Below are 18,053 nucleotides of genomic sequence, written 5' to 3' on the forward strand. Positions count from 1 at the left end.
ATTAGGTGACGAAAATAATAAATGTAGTTTCAGTAGCTTAAATATTTTTTGGGCAGACGATCGATGGGCCAAATAGTTCTTATCTGACGACATATTCTATGCAAATGTTCTCTTTTTAACCTGTTAAGGACGCAGGGCATACCTGTATGCCCTGTGCCCGCTACCCTGCTATGACGCGGGCTAACGAGACAACCCCGCTCTCAGCCGCCGGGACCTGTGTATAATGCCGTACATCATCGATCATGGTGATGCCTTGCATTAACCCCTTAGAAGCCGCAACCGAAGCTGATCAGGGCATGTAAAATGAAAAAAATCCATATTTTTGGTTATTTAGCGTATTTTTAGTCATTTTGTTTACACAAAAAAAATAAAAAATATTTATAAAAAGTGATCAAAAAGTCCCATCAAAACAAAAATAGTACCAATAAAACTACAGATCACTGCACAAAAAATGAGCCCTCACACATCCCCGTGTACGGAAAAATAAATACGTTATAGTGGTCAGAAGAGGATAATTTTAAATGTACTACCATATTTATCGGCGTATAACACGCATTTTTTATGCTAAAATTTTTAGCCTTAAGTCTATCTGTGTGTTATATGCCAATAGACTGTTTGTGACCACGCAAAAGTCGCTGTAGTTCAACGATTTAAAGCGAGCGCTTTAAATAATTGAACTGCAGCAGCTTCTGCCTGGCCATATCCCACCGCCACGGCCCAATTGCCTCCCTATCCCCGGTTTTATAGTTACATGTGCCCTGGGGACTGCGGTCCTTCATGCTCCGGTGGTCTCCTGATCAGTCATTGTGCGCTGCGTAAGGACAAGTGACGTCCTCAACACAACGTCACTCAGTGCGCAGCGCACAGTGACAGATTAGAAGACCGCAGTCCCCAGGGCACATGTAACTATAAAACCAGGGACGGAGAGGGAATTGGGCAGTGGCGGCAGGATATTTAACTATAAACCGGGGACGGGGAGGGAATTGTGCCGTGGTGGCGGGATATTTAACTATAAAACCGGGGACGGGGAGGGAATTGTGCCGTGGGGGGATATTTAACTATAAAACCAGGGAACATGGAGGAAATTGAGCAGCGGCACTCTGGCCCCACAGAAGCCACTACACGTCAATGATTTAAAGTGCTTGCTTTAAATCATTGAACTGCAGAAGCCGCCAGAAACAGTTTATCAAGGTACACCTGCACACACACGCACCCTCATTTTTCCAGGGATATTTTGGTAAAGAAAACTTTTTTTACCAAAATTTCCTTGGAAAAATGAGAGTGCGTGTTATACCCCGATAAATATGGTAAAAGCAATTTAAGTTATTCAGTAGAGCTTTATCTTTAATACATAAAAAAGTTTGTTTCATTAGAGGTACACTTTAAGTTATCATGTTTTTAAATAAAATATGGTTTATAATATCTTTATATAGTAAATATGAAAATTTGAGCTAACCTTTGCTTGAAAACACAGGACTGGTTGTAGATTGTTCTCCAACTGAAAAATGTCTTTGATTTATTACAGATTTAAGTTTCTCTTGAAATATCTTATCATCTAAAGGGAAAGAAAAGAGAGAGGAAAAGGAAGGTCAGCCAAAAATGTATTTATTTCTTTCAGCAATAAGATGAGAAGATTTCTCCAGAAGCAAAGTAATTGTTTGCAAAGAATCTATTCTGGGTAATACCCAGCAGAGGAATCCCAATCATTAACACATCAATATTAACAAGGTTAGGCTGTTTTCACACATTCTTAGGTTGCTTTCAAACACTGTCACATAGTTGTAAAATAATCAGTAGAGTAGAAATAATAAAAATAATAATGATAATACTAAAAAAATAAATCATATATATATATATATATATATATATTAACTTTCTATGAAACAATATGGCAGTACGTTACGTTTCTTAGCCATATACAAATAAAAATTTCAGGACACTTTGAAACCATTGAAAAACTTTTTTTATAACAAAAAAAAACTTATAAAATGCAGTCAGACTAAGAAAATCGCCATTGTGTGGGAGATATATATATATATATATATATATATATATATATATATATATATATATATAAACTCTTACGTCAATTCCAGGGCTCCTGTGGTGCCTTTAGTGTTCTGCTCCAGTCAGCCTATGTGGTTGACTTTCTGGCTAGGGAAGCACCCGGGCCCAATGTGTCATACTTCCACTCAGCAGATCACTGGCCGAGGTGTAACACATTGGACCCGGGTGCTTTCCAGGCACGACACACCACGCTGCAGCTCAGGAAGACCAATGTTGTTCATTGTGGCAGATGAATGCAAAACACTTTATAGTAAGTATTTGTACTATAGAAAAGCTGCCAGAGATAATGTTTTGCACTTCAGTAAACAAAGACGTGATGCATCAACTCCTAGTTATGTTATGCCCCCCCCCCCACCAATTGGAGAGGAGACTCTGCTGCTTATGTCTAACTATACTGTACAAGTGAATGCTTATTGTGCACACCAATTGGAAAACATGTCAGATTGAAGTCAGAAAGACATTAGCAAAGTTATGTATTCAGAAGATGGTACAAAAACTGGAAACAACATAAAAGGTTGTTGGTTGTGCATAGGCAGGCCATAAAGAAACAGCGCAGAACATTAAATACATATTGTTACTTTTAGGAGGAATTGTTTGTCAGAAGCTTTACTTGGCTTAGACCTTCAGACAAAAACACATGTTTATGCATTATTAACAAAAGTTGAAACTTTTATGCAGAACTGCAGGTGCCACTGAGCATAAAGTGCTGTGTGCCATTTTCACAACATACTGTGTCTCTACTTCTTAGAAATATATAGATAGGAAAAAGAGTAGTTAATTTTATGATTCAGTTAAAAAGCGTACAAATAGTCTTGAAAAGTCCTAGAAACAAAAGAGCTAAAATGTACAGTAAATACCCACTAAGATTGTTTAAATTAAATCTGTCGTCAAAGGTAGTGCTGGTGACACTGAAGACAACGATACTTACCTGGTCCCGTTCTGTGCTCTGGTTCTTCCACCATATCTTTTGTTCTAGGGCTGACTTTGAGCATGAGCTGAGCTTTGTGATATAACCACTGCTGTTCTCTGCTGGGTCACGCTGCTAGCAAAGCTCTGCCCATGTTCCAAGTAAGCCCTAGAAAAGAAGATACAGTGAATGATTGCAGAAGAACCAGAGCAGTGAATTGGACAAGTTAAGTATCATTGTCATCAGTTTCACCTGCACTACCTGTTCTTTTAAGGAAATACTGTGAAAATGTTTCCAGAACAAGTTGTAAAATAAATGCAAACAGCAGATACGCTCTATAAAAGCAGTAGGCATTTTACCTATGTGCAAAGAAAAGAAAAAATTATTGGGATTATGGCAAACAAAAGTGTTTGTTGGTGGGTGGACAGCCAACAGAAAACTGAAGATTAATTTAAGTAGGTCCAACTCTGGGGGGGATCCAAGTACTTCTTCAATAATTTTTATGTAAGATCCACAAACATCTCGAGGGATAGAGGTTATATAGCCTTCCCTGTGTTCCTGAAATAAAAAAAATACATTCAAATTAAATTGTTAACATATTTCCTTTAAGAAATGTAATCTTTCCTATATGCCGTAAGATATAAACAAAGAAAGTCAAAACTACTACTGGTATACAGAGTATACTAACTTCACTATGTCTAGCACTTCATTACATTATCTGTGGAGTTTGGTACAGTTCCACATGCTGTGTTATGCATTTCTGGTATCTAACTTGAATCTAGTGCAAATCAGGGAACAGTTGGGATTAGTTTAATGCTTAAACTTTGTTTAAAGATTTATGTTTTTATGCATATGTGGAATAAACTGTATTTTATGAGACTCACAGTTTCAAGGATATAATTCCAGTCATCCTCCTCTATAGGTCCTACATCTCTCTCCCTATTTCCCCTAACCTCACATGTTCTCTCTTAGGCTAGGTTTTCACTTAAATTTTTTTTACACAAAGAATGCCAACAAAAATGCCAGAAAAACTGCCCTGGGTTTTTTTTGGCAGTTTTCTGGCATTGTTGCCTTTGAGTGGAAATTGCATTTTTGGCCCCTTTGGCGTTTTTTTCTTAATTTGTTGGGCACCAAAAAAAAAGATGCAGTAGGGATAGGAAAAAATGTATTTAACGAAATTTGTATTTTTTATAGCAAACTTTTAATACATTTTTAATAAGGTGTGTGTGTTTCACTTTTTTCTCTATTTTTTTTAATTCTTTAGGTAGTACTACTACTCCCAGCATGGAACAGACTGTCCCATGATGGGAGTAGTAGTACCTGTACTAATTGAAAGATCGCTACAGGTATCACTCCTGACACCTGATGCGATCATCCTATCTATTGCAGAGATGCGGAGTGGCTCTATACAGCGCATGCATCTCTGCAATTGCATCTGATGTGATCTTTCCTTAACTGCAGGTACTACTATTCCCAACATGGAGCCCACTCTGCTCCATGCTGGGAGCTGTAGTACCTGCATCAATAATCAGATCGCAGTGACACCCGATGCGATCGTCCTGTATAATTTATAGATGCGGGCAGCCGCTCTTCTATGGTCCCCTGCACTGATGTATATATATACCTATTCATATTTCTCACAGAGAGTTGTGGTTGGCTGAAACCATCTGGCCAATCAAAGCTCTCTGTGGGAAATATGAATGTGGGAAAGGTGTATATATAAGTCAGTGCAGGGGACCATAGAAGAGCATCCGGCCGCATCTATAAATGATACAGAAGGATCACAACGGACCTAGAGTGATCAGTCAATTAGTACAGGTACTAAGGTTTTTCCATGCTGGGAGAAGTAGTACTACCTAAGAAATGTTCATAAAAAAAAAATAAAAAAATGTAAAACACACACTACATTTTTATTATTGTCGCCTACATTTTTAGTTCCCTGCCCGGACCCAAATTGATCAAATTGAAAATCAATAAAAATTTCATTATAAAAAAGATACATTTCTTTAAATACAATTTTTTTATCACCACTGTATCTTTTATATCCTTTTTTTATGGTATCCTATGAAATTTTATTAAAAAAAGGTATCTCCATCACTTTTTTGGATCGCTAAAGTCCAAAAAAGATTTAAAAAAGACCAGCAAAAACATCAAAGTTAAAACCCACATGGTGTTATTCATGACGTTTTTTCACTTCCATAGACTTCTATGGGAGGAAACCACCAAGATTTTCCTTAAAAAAAGCCTAAGTCTCAACAAGTGGTCATTTTTTAAAAACTGCCAAGGAGCCAATAATAGTTGAAAAACACCAAAAGGGTTAAAAAACAAACAAAAAAAAAACACCAAACTGAAAAACGTCAAGTGGATATGGCATTTTTCAGTTCCCTATTGACTTGCAGCTAACATTTGGCAATAGCTAAAAAAAAAAAAAAAAAAAAACCCTCACTTCCGAAGAGGTTCTTAAATCTCTTCCTAGCGGGCACTCCCCCGGTCCGGACGGCTTTACTTATCTATACTACAAGACTTTTGCTTCTCTTTTTGTCTCCCAGGCTTGTTTGTTTGTTTTAAGGAAAACTGTCACATGTTTGCTCCCGCACTAACCATAGGTACTGATCGATAGTGCAGGAGACACTGATTCCTATGATCCCTACTATGGCGGGATCCGCCGGCCATTCGCCCGCAATCTTAGTTTTATTATATCTGGAAATGTGGCTGTAACAGGCACGGGCTGGTGTTTTGCACTCCTTGTCGGAGTGGTCCTCCGTTTTTTTGAATATCCTCTTACTTTGGTTTGTTGTACTTTCTTGGTCATGTGGAGTGCAACTATCATTTGGCTGTTTCGAGAATTTTATGCATTGCACTCTGTTTTCTCATTGCCTATTGTATACTTTGCCAGGTATGTTTTCCGGGGAAACCTGGTGTTTTAATTGCTGCTTTATATATGATGTGACTTTGTATTCTATTTTTTAAACTCTTTAATAAAAATGACAGTTTAACCCCTTCCCGCTATTGGACGTATGCATACGTCCAGGCGAACTACACGTTCGCGCAAATGGACCTATGCATACGTCCAAGCGATCTCTTGCTGTGACGCGGGCAGCGCAGGAGATCGCTGGCGGGACTTAGCTGTCAATCACAGCCAGAGTCCCACCGCAGCTGCCAGGGTCGGTCCCGGCAGCATTAACCCCATAGATGCCGTGATCAACTCTGATCACGGCATCTATGGTGTTTGCAGGGGGAGCACCCTCCTCCTGCCCACTAACGGCGGTGCCGCAATAAAATAAGGGGGATAGGGGGTGTCCAAGACCACCCCCTCCTATCCCTGCTATTGATCGGCGGAGCGACCGACCAATAGCAGACTGGGGCGGGGGGTTAAAGTTCGGTTCCCCCCGCTATGCCCATCCATCGGTGTCCGGGCACAGCGGGGGGAACAGTGTTGAAGCGACGGCGGCGATCACTTACCCGGCGGGAATCAATGGCTTAGAATACCCCTATGTCCACCCCTATGAAAAATCCCTAATTTAGGCCTCAAATGTGCATGGCGCTCTCACTTTGGAGCCCTGTCGTATTTCAAGGCAACAGTTTAGGTCCACATATGAGGTATCGCCGTACTCGGGTGAAATTGCATAACAAATTTTGGGGGGCTTTTTCTCCTTTTACCCCTTATGAAAATATAAAGTTGGGGTCTACACCAGCATGTTAGTGTAAAAAAATAACATTTTTGTACACTAGCATACTGGTGTTGCCCCATACTTTTAAATTTCACAAGCGGTGAGAGAAAAAAAAGCCCCCAAAATTTGTAACGCAATTTTTCCTGAGTACGGAGATACCCCATATGTGGGTGCAAAGTGCTCTGCGGGCGCACAACAAGGCTCAGAAGGGAGAGTGCACCATGTACATTTTGGAAACTACACCCATCACGGAATGTAACAAGGGGTATAGTGAGCATTTACACCCCACAGGTGTCTGACAGATCTTTGAAACAGGGGTCTGTGAAAATGAAAAATTAAATTTTTAATTTGCACAGCCCACTGTTCCAAAGATCCGTCAAATGCCAGAAGGGTGTAAATTCTCACTGCACCCCTTATTACATTCCGTGAGGGGTGTAGTTTTAAAAATGGGGTCACATGTGGGGGGTCCACTGTTCTGGCACCACGGGGGGCTTTGTAAATGTACATGGCCAAATTCTCTCTCCAAAAGCTCAATGATGCTCCTTCTCTTCTGAGCATTGTAGTTCGCCCCCAGTGCACTTCACGTCCACTTATGGGGTATTTCCATACTCAGAAGAGATGGGGGTTACACATTTTGGGGGGTATTTTCTGCTATTATCCCTTGTAAAAATGTAAAATTTGGGGGAAAACAAGCATTTTAGTGTAAAATTTTTTTTATTTTTTTTTAACATATGCAAGAGTCGTGAAACACCTGTGGGGTATTAAAGTTCACTTTACCCCTTGTTACGTTCCCCAAGGGGTCTAGTTTCCAAAATATGCCATGTGTTTTTTTTTTTGCTGTCCTGGCACCCTAGGGGCTTCCTAAAGGTGACATGCCCCCCAAAAACCATTTCAGAAAAATGTTCTCTCCAAAATCCCCTTGTCGCTCCTTCCCTTCTGAACCCTCTACTGCGCCCGCTGAACAATTAACATAGACATATGAGGTATGTGCTTACTTAAGAGAAATTGGGCTACAAATAGCAGTGATTTTCTCCTTTTACCCCTTGCAAAAAATTCAAAAATTGGGTCTGCAAGAAAATGCGAGTGTAAAAAATGAAGATTTTAAATTTTCTCCTTTACTTTACTGCTATTCCTGTGAAACACCTAATGGGTTAAAACACTTACTGAATGTCATTTTGAATACTTTTGGGGGTGTAGCTTTTATAATGAGGTCATTTGTGGGGTATTTCTAATATGAAGACCCTTCAAATGCACTTCAAAACTGAACTGGTCACTGAAAAAAAGTGAGTTAGAAAATTTTGTGAAAAATTTGAAAATTGCTGCTGAACTTTGAAGCCCTCTGGTGTCTTCCAAAAGTAAAAACTTGTCAATTTTATGATGCAAACATAAAGTAGACATATTGTATATGTAATCCAAATGTTTTTTTATTTTGAATATCCATTTTACTTACAAGCAGAAAGCTTCAAAGTTAGAAAAATGCAACATTTTCATTTTTTTCATCAAATTTTTGGATTTTTCACCATGAAAGGATGCAAGTTACTGTAAAATTTTACCACTATGTTAAAGTAGAATATGTCACGAAAAAACAATCTCGGAATCAGAATGATAAGTAAAAGCATTCCAGAGTTATTAATGTTTAAAGTGACAGTGGTCAGAATTGCAAAAAACGCTCCGGTCCTAAGGTGTAAAATGGCCCGGTCCTTAACCCCTTAAGGACTAAGCCCATTTTGGCCTTAAGGACTCAATTTAATTTTTACGTTTTCATTTTTTCCTCCTCGCCTTCTAAAAATCATAACTCTTTTATATTTTCATCCACAGACTAGTATGAGGGGTTGTTTTTTGCGTGACCAGTTGTCCTTTGTAATGACATCACTCATTATATCATAAAATGTATGGCGCAACCAAAAAGCACTAATTTTGTGGGGAAATTTAAAAGAAAAAAGCAATTTTGCTAATTTTGGAAGGTTTCGTTTTCACGCCTTACGGTAATTTACGGTAAAAATGACATGTGTTCTTTATTCTGAGGGTCAATACGATTAAAATGATACCCATTATTACATACTTTTATATTATTGTTGTGCTTAAAAAAAATCACAAACTTTTTAACCAAATTAGTACGTTTATAATCCCTTTATTTTGATGACCTCTAACTTATTTATTTTTCCGTATAAGCGGCGGTATGAGGGCTCATTTTTTGCGCCATGATCTGTACTTTTTTTTGATACCACATTTGCATGTAAAAAAATTTAAATACATTTTTTATAATTTTTTTTAAATAAAATGTATTAAAAAAGTAGCAATTTTTTACGTTCACGCCGTTCACCGTATGGGATCATTAACATTTTATTTTAATAGTTCGGACTTTACGCACGCGGCGATACCAAATATGTCTATTAAATTTATTTTTTACGCTTTTTGGGGGTAAAATAGGAAAAAAACGGACATTTTACTTTTTTATTGGGGGAGGGGATTTTTCACTTTTTTTTTACTTTTACATTTTGTTTTACACTTGAATAGTCCCCATAGGGGACTATTCATAGCAATACCATGATTGCTAATACTGATCTGTTCTATGTATAGGACATAGAACAGATCAGTGTTATCGGCTATCTTCTGTTCTGGTCTGCTCGATCTCAGACCAGAGCAGAAGACGTCGGGAGACGGAAGAAGGAAGGTGAGGGGACCTCCGTTCGGCGTTCTAAATGATCGGATCCCCGCAGCAGCGCTGCGGGCGATCCGATCATTCATTGAAATCGTGCACTGCCGCAGATGCCGGGATCTGTATTGTTCCCGGCACCTGAGGGGTTAATGGCGGACGCCCGCGAGATCGCGGGTGTCGGCCATTGCCAGCAGGTCCCTGGCTGCGATCAGCAGCAGGGATCAGCCGTGCATGACACAGGCATCGCTCCGATGCCCACGGTTATGCACAGGACGTAAATGTACGTCCTGGTGCGTTAAGTACCACCGCACCAGGACGTACATTTACGTCCTGCGTCCTTAAGGGGTTAAAGTGACAGTGGTCAGATGTGCAAAAAACACTTTGGTCCTTAAGGCCAAAATGGGCCTGGTCCTTAAGGGGTTAAAGAAATGCCTCATGCCAGTGCTTTCATGCCTGAAATTACAGAACAAACTTAATCCCCTATTCACAGATCGTGGGGGACTGACCGTTGGGGCCCCCGCAATCTTCTGTACGGGGCTCTGCCTAAAGCAGGGGCTTCCAAGCCCCCTCCATATTTCTCTATGGCAATATTTGACTCTCCTATAAAGATTTATGGAGGGGTTGTGGCGGCACCTGCTTCGGGCGGGTGTCTTAACGCTCTGCTCTGGGGGAGAGCCAGGGCCCCGTACAGGAGATCGCGGGAGGCCCCGGCGGTAGGTCCCACCCCGCAATCTAAAACTTATTTCCTATACTATGGGGAAGGCAGAGAGAACAGAAACTTCACATGCTCCTCCATATACAGCCATCTTCTGATCTGAATGCAAAATAAACTTGAACACATGTAGTACTGCCACGAGCAATATGTCCCAACTATTAATATATAACTTTATTGATTCGACAAGGTAAATGGCATAAAAAACAAGAATTACACAATAATTCTGCATTTTGCTTATATCAAATTCAGGAAAAAATAAATTGAATTAAAAGTGATCAAAAAGTCTACCCCAAAATGGTACTGGTAAAAACCACAGATTACAGCAGTGTGCAGTGATCTGTAGTTTTTATCAGCACCGTCTACTTTGCAAAATCATAAATATTATATATACAGAGAATCTGACAGCTGTTCACCCTCACTGAACCCAGTGTACCAGGTTTTAATTCAAGTGAAGAGATGTAGGGGGTCACCTAAATCCGTTGGATAGGTGCAGCGTTAATGAGCCCCAGCGCACATTGGAGGTGGGGCGCCGGCTGGCCGAGCTCAACTGCCTCATCTATATTGACTAACTGGCCCGCCCCCCGCTTATTTAAATTATTCACTCTCACGTCACTAGGATGTGGGAGCCAGCGAAGAAAAAAGTAAGTGCATCTCATCTCTGCCCAAAGAGCAGAGTGCTCATCTCCTCACGCCAGCTCTCATGTAATAGTGACGTGAGAGTGAAGAATTTAAATAATAAAGACACGGGCAAGAGGGGAAGTGAATATAGACTAGGCAGAGGAGCTCAGCCAGTTGGCTCCTCCCCCTCCAAATGCGTGCTGGGGCACAGGAATAAAGCTGTTTACTACTGTAACGCTGCATCTATCCAAAGGATTTAAGTAATTAACCCCTCATTTTACAGCTCTTCATATTGTGAATCAGCTGTCAGATTCTCTTTAACCCTTAAAAGCATAGCCCATTTTGGCCTTAAGGACACAGCTAATTTTATTTTTGCATTTTCATTTTTCTTACACGATTTCTAAAAATCATAACTTTTTTATATTTCTGTCCATGATCCATATGAGGTCTTATTTTTTTCCGAGTCCAATTGTACTTTGTAAAGACAACACTCATTTTGCCATAAAATGTATGGAAAAATAAAAAATTTTTATTTGTGTGTGGAAAACCACAATTATTCAAATTTTTCATGCTGTACACTTTATGGTAAAAATGACATTTTCTTTATTATGCAAGTTAATGCTATTAATATAGCTATGTTTAGATAATTTTCTATTTTTGTACTGCTTTAAAAAAAAAAAAACTTTTTTTTTTTTAAACAAAATAAGTATGTTTAAAATTTCCTTATTTTGACCACCTATAACTATCTAATTTTTCCCAATCCGGGCTATTTTTTCACCATGAACATTAGTTGTTTTCAGTACGGTGCATATATGTGACTTTTTACTCATTTTTAATTTTTTTTTTTTTTTAAACGTAATGTGACCAAAAAGCGGCAATTTTGGATTCTTATTTTTTTATGTTTACGCCGTTCACCGTACGGGGTCATTACCACTGTATTTTGATAGATCAGACATTTACAAACGCACTGATCAGTATTGTAGGCGATCATCTGCTCTGGTCTGCTGGAAGGCAGATCAGGGCAGTTGACCCCGAGAGAGGGGCAGTGGCAGGTGAGGGGACCTATGGCCGCCATCTTAGCTGATTTGATCCCCGCGGCCGTGCCGCCTTGATCAGACCAGCTATTACAATAACCGCACTTCCGCAGATACAGTTATCTGTACTGATCACGGCATCTGAGGGGTTAATGAGAGAAATCAGCGCAATCAATGTCCGCTACTACCAGTGGGTCCTGCCGTGCATGACGGTCTGGTGCTCAGGGTCATGTACATGATGTAAATGTTTGTCCTGGTGCACTAAGTATCAGCGCATAGGGACGTACATTTACGTCCATTGTCCTTAAGGGGTTAACGTTATATTTTGATATTTCTGACATTCACGCACGCGTCAATATGAAATATGATTATTTTACGCATTTTGGGGTAAAATGAGAAAATGGTCCATTTAAATGGACACAGTCATTAAAAAAGAAATTTTTATATTTTATTTCTTTAAATTAAGAAGGTTCCTTATATTTGTGTATAATTAATTTTCACGATTTATACTTTTTATCACTTTGATACCACCACTAAGGGTCTCCCTCCTATTGCTAGCTGCATTTTTTGTCTGCACTGGACCAGAATTTGGACTCATGCGGGGGGGGAGGTTGGGAGGTGTACGGGAAGGTGATCCACCGCGCAGGACCACCAGTGACTGTTTAAAGGTCCCTTTAGATGCGCTGTCAGTTTTGACAGCAGTAATCTAAAGGGTTAATAGCCAGCTGCGGCTCAACCTTAGATGGCAACCAGTTAATAGAGTTTAAAAAAGCACTTTAACCTATGTGGTTAGAATACAATTGCTCCAGTATAAGCACCCTGAACCTTTAGATGCCCTACATGGCTAGTGGTGTACTAAAAATATTAAGCATTTTTTCTACCCTCATCCCCTCCTTCCTCAGTTACAGCACCTCCTGGCACCCAGGGAGAAAAGTTGTACAATACAATACAATAAATTTCACTACTAAAAGTTTTGTGATGACACATCATAAATGTTGTCTGAAGCATATATAGGTGTATGTGTAGGTAACTGCAGGAAAAAAATCTGAACTGGAGTCTTTTTTTTTTTTTCTTTGTTTATAAATGTCTTTCCTAACCTTAACTTCTGATCCATTCTCATGGTACAAATGTAAGAGAAACTAAAATGAACATAACTAGTGGGAAAGAGTACTTATCGCATAAGAAATACTCAATGTGGTTTTGAAATATAATTTTGCTGCTAATTTTTTCAACTTAGACAACATGTTCTAAACTGTATACTGGCAGGAGTCTAGAAATAATGAAGTACAAATACCACATAAGTCTAGCTTACAAATGACATACCTGTAGAACTTGACAAGCAAGCAGGAAGTGATGCACCACTCTAGCTTTTAATAACTGCTTTATATTAAACAATTTGTATGGATGGTTATCTCTGATTAAGATTTCCAGACAGGTCATTAAAGTCTCCCATACACCAACCTACAAAAAAAAAACACATGAAAATCAATAATACGTTAATGGTTTAGTTCACACTCTTATTTAAATGATAGTAACCCTTTAAAAATGCTGACCAGATACTTACATTTTTCAGCCCTCTTGGTTCCATCTTTTTCTAACTATAAATACTGAGCAAAATACTACATGTGAAACAAACCTATGAATAACACTCACTCACAGCTCATGTTAGGCATTTATTTAACTAAGGCAAAGGTTTACCGTAATTGTGATAAACACACACACTTTACTAGATCTTCAATGTAAAGTCACATATGAAATGCTATACTTTCCACATACATAGTATTGCTATTCCACATAAACATACTTAGTTATAATACATACAATGCTTACAAATCGTTTTCACTAAATTTGTTGCTTCAGTGTTTCTAGGTCTTTTAGTCAGATATTTTTATTGGTCATATTGTATAGTCAACAACTAATACACGTAGAAAGATACAATGTGTCAGCAATTAAGAGCCATTTGGTCCATGTAGTCTGCCCAATATTCTGAATACTCTCAATTGACCTTGTCCCTACCTTATACTTAGAATAGCCTTGTGCCTATCCCTTGCATGCTTAAACTCCTTCACTGTATTAGCAGCAACCACTTCTGCTGCACGGTTATTCCATGCATCCACTACTATCTTAGGAAAGTAATACTTCCTCATGTTATTATTGAACCTTTGCCTCTCTAATTTAAAACTATGTTCCTTTTTCTTTTAAATATCATCTCCTCATTTATTGTGTCGATTCCCTTTAAATATTTCAAAGATTCTATCATATCCCCTCAGTCTGGTCTTACTTCCAAGCTATATATGTTAAGGTCCTTTAACCCCTTAAGGGGTGGTCCCGGCATCTATCAAAGGCCGGTACCAGTGTCTAATGCCGGACATCATCAATCGTGGTGACGCCAGGCATTAACCCATTAGATGCTGCGATCAAAGTTGATCGCGGCATCTAAAATTAAACAATGATCATGCAAACAATGTATCACTCAATCTTAAGGCTGAGAGAGTGATGCACAGATGGCTAAAATAATGTAATATAAATCGAGCCAGCCTTAAATAAAAAATGTTGATATTTAATACATAGACATATAAAAATGAATAAAATTCTAGTAACAGTGGTATTTCAAATGAAATAAGTATATATCCTCAGGGCCCATGTGGCTATAACTATATCAATCCGTTATGTTTCACTATACAAAAAGCATATATCTATTTTAGTAACTTGATAGGAAAATAAAAAAATAAAGTAATATGAGTTGACATAGGATATTGGATAAAACAGATCACAATTTTATCAACTTTAATGATGGGTACAACGTCCGTCCATCATATAAGGAAGGAATATTAAAAACAATATAAATTGGATATCCTTGTAACCATATTGAACTACAGAAATATATATCATTTTTACCAAATCGTGCACTGCGTAGAAACAGAAGCTGCTAGAAATTACAAAATGGCGTTTTTCATTTTTGTCCCACATATATGTGATGTCATTACAAAATAAAGTTGGTAGCGCATTAAACAAGCCCTCATATGGGTTTGTTGGTGGAAAATTGAAAGAGTTATGATTTTTAGAAGGTGGAAAAAACAAAAGTGCAAAAACTGAAAAATCCTAACTCCTTAAGCCCTTAACCCCTTAAGGATTTTTGCACTTTCGTTTTTTCCTCCTTACCTTTTAAAAATCATAACCCTTTCAATTTTCCACCTAAAAATCCATATTATGGCTTATTTTTTGCGTCGCCAATTTTACTTTGCAGTGACAGTCATTTTACCCAAAAATGCACGCCGAAACGGAAAAAAAAAAATCATTGTGCGACAAAATCTAAGAAAAAAACGCAATTTTGTAACTTTTGGGGGCTTCTGTTTCAACGCAGTGCATATTTCGGTAAAAATGACACCTTATTATTCTGTAGGTCCATATGGTTAAAATGATACCCTACTTATATAGGTTTGATTTTGTCGCACTTCTGGAAAAAATCATAACTACATGCAGGAAAATGTATATGTTTAAAAATGTACTCTTCTGACCCCTATAACTTTTTTATTTTTCCACGTACAGGGCGGTATGAGGACTCATTTTTTGCGCCGTGATCTGAAGTTTTTATTGGTATGATTTTTGTTTTGATCTGACTTTTTGATCACTTTTTATTCATTTTTTAATGGTATAAAAGTGACCAAAAGTGCGCTTTTTTTGAATTTGGAATTTTTTTGCGTGTACGCCATTGACCGTGCAGTTTAATTAATGATATATTTTTATAGTTTGGACATTTACGCACGCGGCGATACCACATATGTTTATTATTATTTTTTTTTTTTTACACTTTTATTTTTTTTTATGGGAAAAGGGGGGTGATTCAAACTTTTATTAGGGAAGGGGTTAAATGACCTTTATTAACACTTTTTTTTTGCAGTGTTATAGCTCCCATAGGGACCTATAACACTGCACACACTGATCTTTTACACAGATCACAGGCGTGTATTAACACGCCTGTGATCAGTGTTATCGGCGCTTGACAGCTCCTGCCTGGGTCTCAGGCACGGAGCAGTCATTCGCCGATCGGACACCGAGGAGGCAGGTAAGGGTCCTCCTGGTGTCCTTTAAGCTGTTCGGGACGCCGCGATTTCACAGCGACGGTCCCGAACAGCCCGACTGAGCAGCCGGGTCACTTTCACTTTGGAAGCGGCGGTCAGCTTTGACCGCCGATTCTAAAGGATTAATACCCCACATCGCCGCGATCGTCGATGTGTGGTATTAGCCGCGGGTCCCGGCCGTTGATGAGCGCCGGGAACGACGCGATATGATGCGGGATCGCGGCGCCATCCCGCTTTATATCGCGGGAGCCGGCGCAGGACGTAAATATACGTCCTGCGTCGTTAAGGGGTTAAGGACCAAGCCCATTTACACCTTAGGACTTGCCATTTTTTGCACATCTGACCACTGTCACTTTAAACATTAATAACTCTGGCATGCTTTTACCTTTCATTCTGATTCAGAGATAGTTTTTTCCTGGCATATTCTTGTCGATACTTGCATAATTTCTTGGTGAAAAATTCCAAAATTTGATGAAAAAAGTTAAAAATGTTGAATTATTTTTTTAACTTTGAAGCTCTCTGCTTATAAGGGAAATGGATATTCCAAATAAATTATATATTGATTCACATATACAATATGTCTACTATATGTTTGCATTATAAAGTTGACATGTTTTTACTTTTGGAAGACATCAGAGAGTTCAGCATCAATTTTAAAAATTTTCAAAAAATTTTCAAAATTGGAATTTTTCATGGACCAGTTCAGGTTTCAAGTAGATTTGAAGGGCTTTCTTATTAGAAATACCCCACGATTGACCCCATTATAAAAATTGCACCCCTCAAAGTATTCAAAATGACATTCAGTAAGTGTGTTAACCCTTTATGTGTTTCACAGGAATAGCAGCAAAGTGAAGGAGAAAATTCAAAATATTCATTTTTTACACTCGCATGTTCTTGTACACCCAGTTTTTGAATTTTTACAAGAGGTAATATGAGAAAAAGGAAGCCACATTTAAGAAGCCACTATGGTGCCAGAACAGCAGAAAACTCCAAATGGCATACCATTTTGGAAAATTTGTAACCCCATGGAAAATGGTCTGCGAGCGAACTACAATGCTCAGAAGAGAAGGAGTCACATTTGGCTTTTGGAAAGCAAATTTTGCTGAAATGGTTTTTGGGGGGCATGTCGCATTTAGGAAGCCCCTGTGGTGCCAGAACAGCAAAAAAAATAAATAAAATAAAAAAAAACACATGGCATACTAATTTGGAAAGTACACCCCTCAAGGAACGCAACAAGGGGTACAGTGAGCCTTAACACCTCACAGGTGTTTGACGACTTTTTGTTAAAGTTGGATGTGTAAACGAAAAAAAATTAATGTTCCACTAAAATGCAGTTTATTTCCCCAAATTTTACATTTTTACAAGGGGTAATAGGAGAAAATGGAAATACCCAATGTGTGGATGTCAAGTGCTCTGCTGGTGCACTACAATGCTCAGAAGAGGAGGAGCGCCATTGAGCTTTTGCTATGGGTATGGTATGGAATGGAAGTCAGGGGCCATGAACGTTTAAAGCCCCCCGTGGTGCCAGAACAGTGGACCCATCTACGTGACCCCATTTCGGAAACCACACCCCTCACAGAATTTAATAAGGGGTGCAGTGAGTATTTACACCCCAGTAGTGTTTGACAGATCTTTGGAACAGTGGGCTGTGCAAATGAAAAATTTAATTTTTCATTTTAACAGACCACTGTTCCCAAAATCTACACCTATGGGGTGTAAATGCTAACTGTATCGCTTATTACATTACGTGAAGGGTATAGTTTCCAAAATGGGGTCACATTTGGGGGGTGGGGTGGGGAGTCCATTGTTCTGGCACTATGGGGGCTTTGTAAACACACGTGGCCTTCAATTCCGGACAAATTTTCTATTCAAAATCCTAATGGCACTCCTTCTCTTCTGAGCACTGTAGTTCAGACGCAGAGCACATTACATCCACATATGGGGTATTTTCTTACTCTGAAGAAATGTGGTTACAAATTTTGGGGGGCTTTTTCCTATTTTCCCTTGCGAAAATGAAAGATTTGGGGTAACAACAGCATTTTAGTGAATTATTTATTTTCCCATCCAACTTTAATGAAAATTCGTCAAACACCTGTGGGGTGTTAAGGCTCACTATACCCCTTTGTCACGTTCCGTGAGGGGTGTAGTTAATAAAATGGGGTCACATGTGGGTATTTATTTTTTTGAGTTTATGTCAGAACTGCTGTAAAATCAGCCACCCCCTGTGCAAATCACCAATTTAGGCCTCAAATATACATGGTGCGCTCTCATTCCTGAGCCTTGTTGTGCGTCCGCAGAGC

At 38.9% G+C, this 18,053-nt stretch overlaps 1 protein-coding gene across 4 annotated transcripts in view; it reads right to left on the reverse strand.

Annotated features, from left to right (window-relative positions):
• The window catches only part of LYST (lysosomal trafficking regulator), a 1,083,863-nt gene that overhangs the window by 638,134 nt on the left and 427,676 nt on the right, over positions 1 to 18,053 (reverse strand). For all 4 annotated transcript variants that reach the window (XM_056566940.1, XM_056566939.1, XM_056566938.1 and 1 more), the window contains exons 19-21: positions 12,995 to 13,132; positions 3,334 to 3,532; positions 1,457 to 1,555 (exon numbers count right to left, since the gene is read on the reverse strand). In XM_056566940.1, the coding sequence (XP_056422915.1) occupies positions 1,457 to 1,555; positions 3,334 to 3,532; positions 12,995 to 13,132 (436 nt within the window). The remainder of the gene's footprint in view (positions 1 to 1,456; positions 1,556 to 3,333; positions 3,533 to 12,994; positions 13,133 to 18,053) is intronic.

This window comes from Hyla sarda, chromosome 3 (assembly GCF_029499605.1).
Source record: "Hyla sarda isolate aHylSar1 chromosome 3, aHylSar1.hap1, whole genome shotgun sequence".
NCBI classification, from domain to species: Eukaryota; Metazoa; Chordata; class Amphibia; order Anura; family Hylidae; genus Hyla; species Hyla sarda.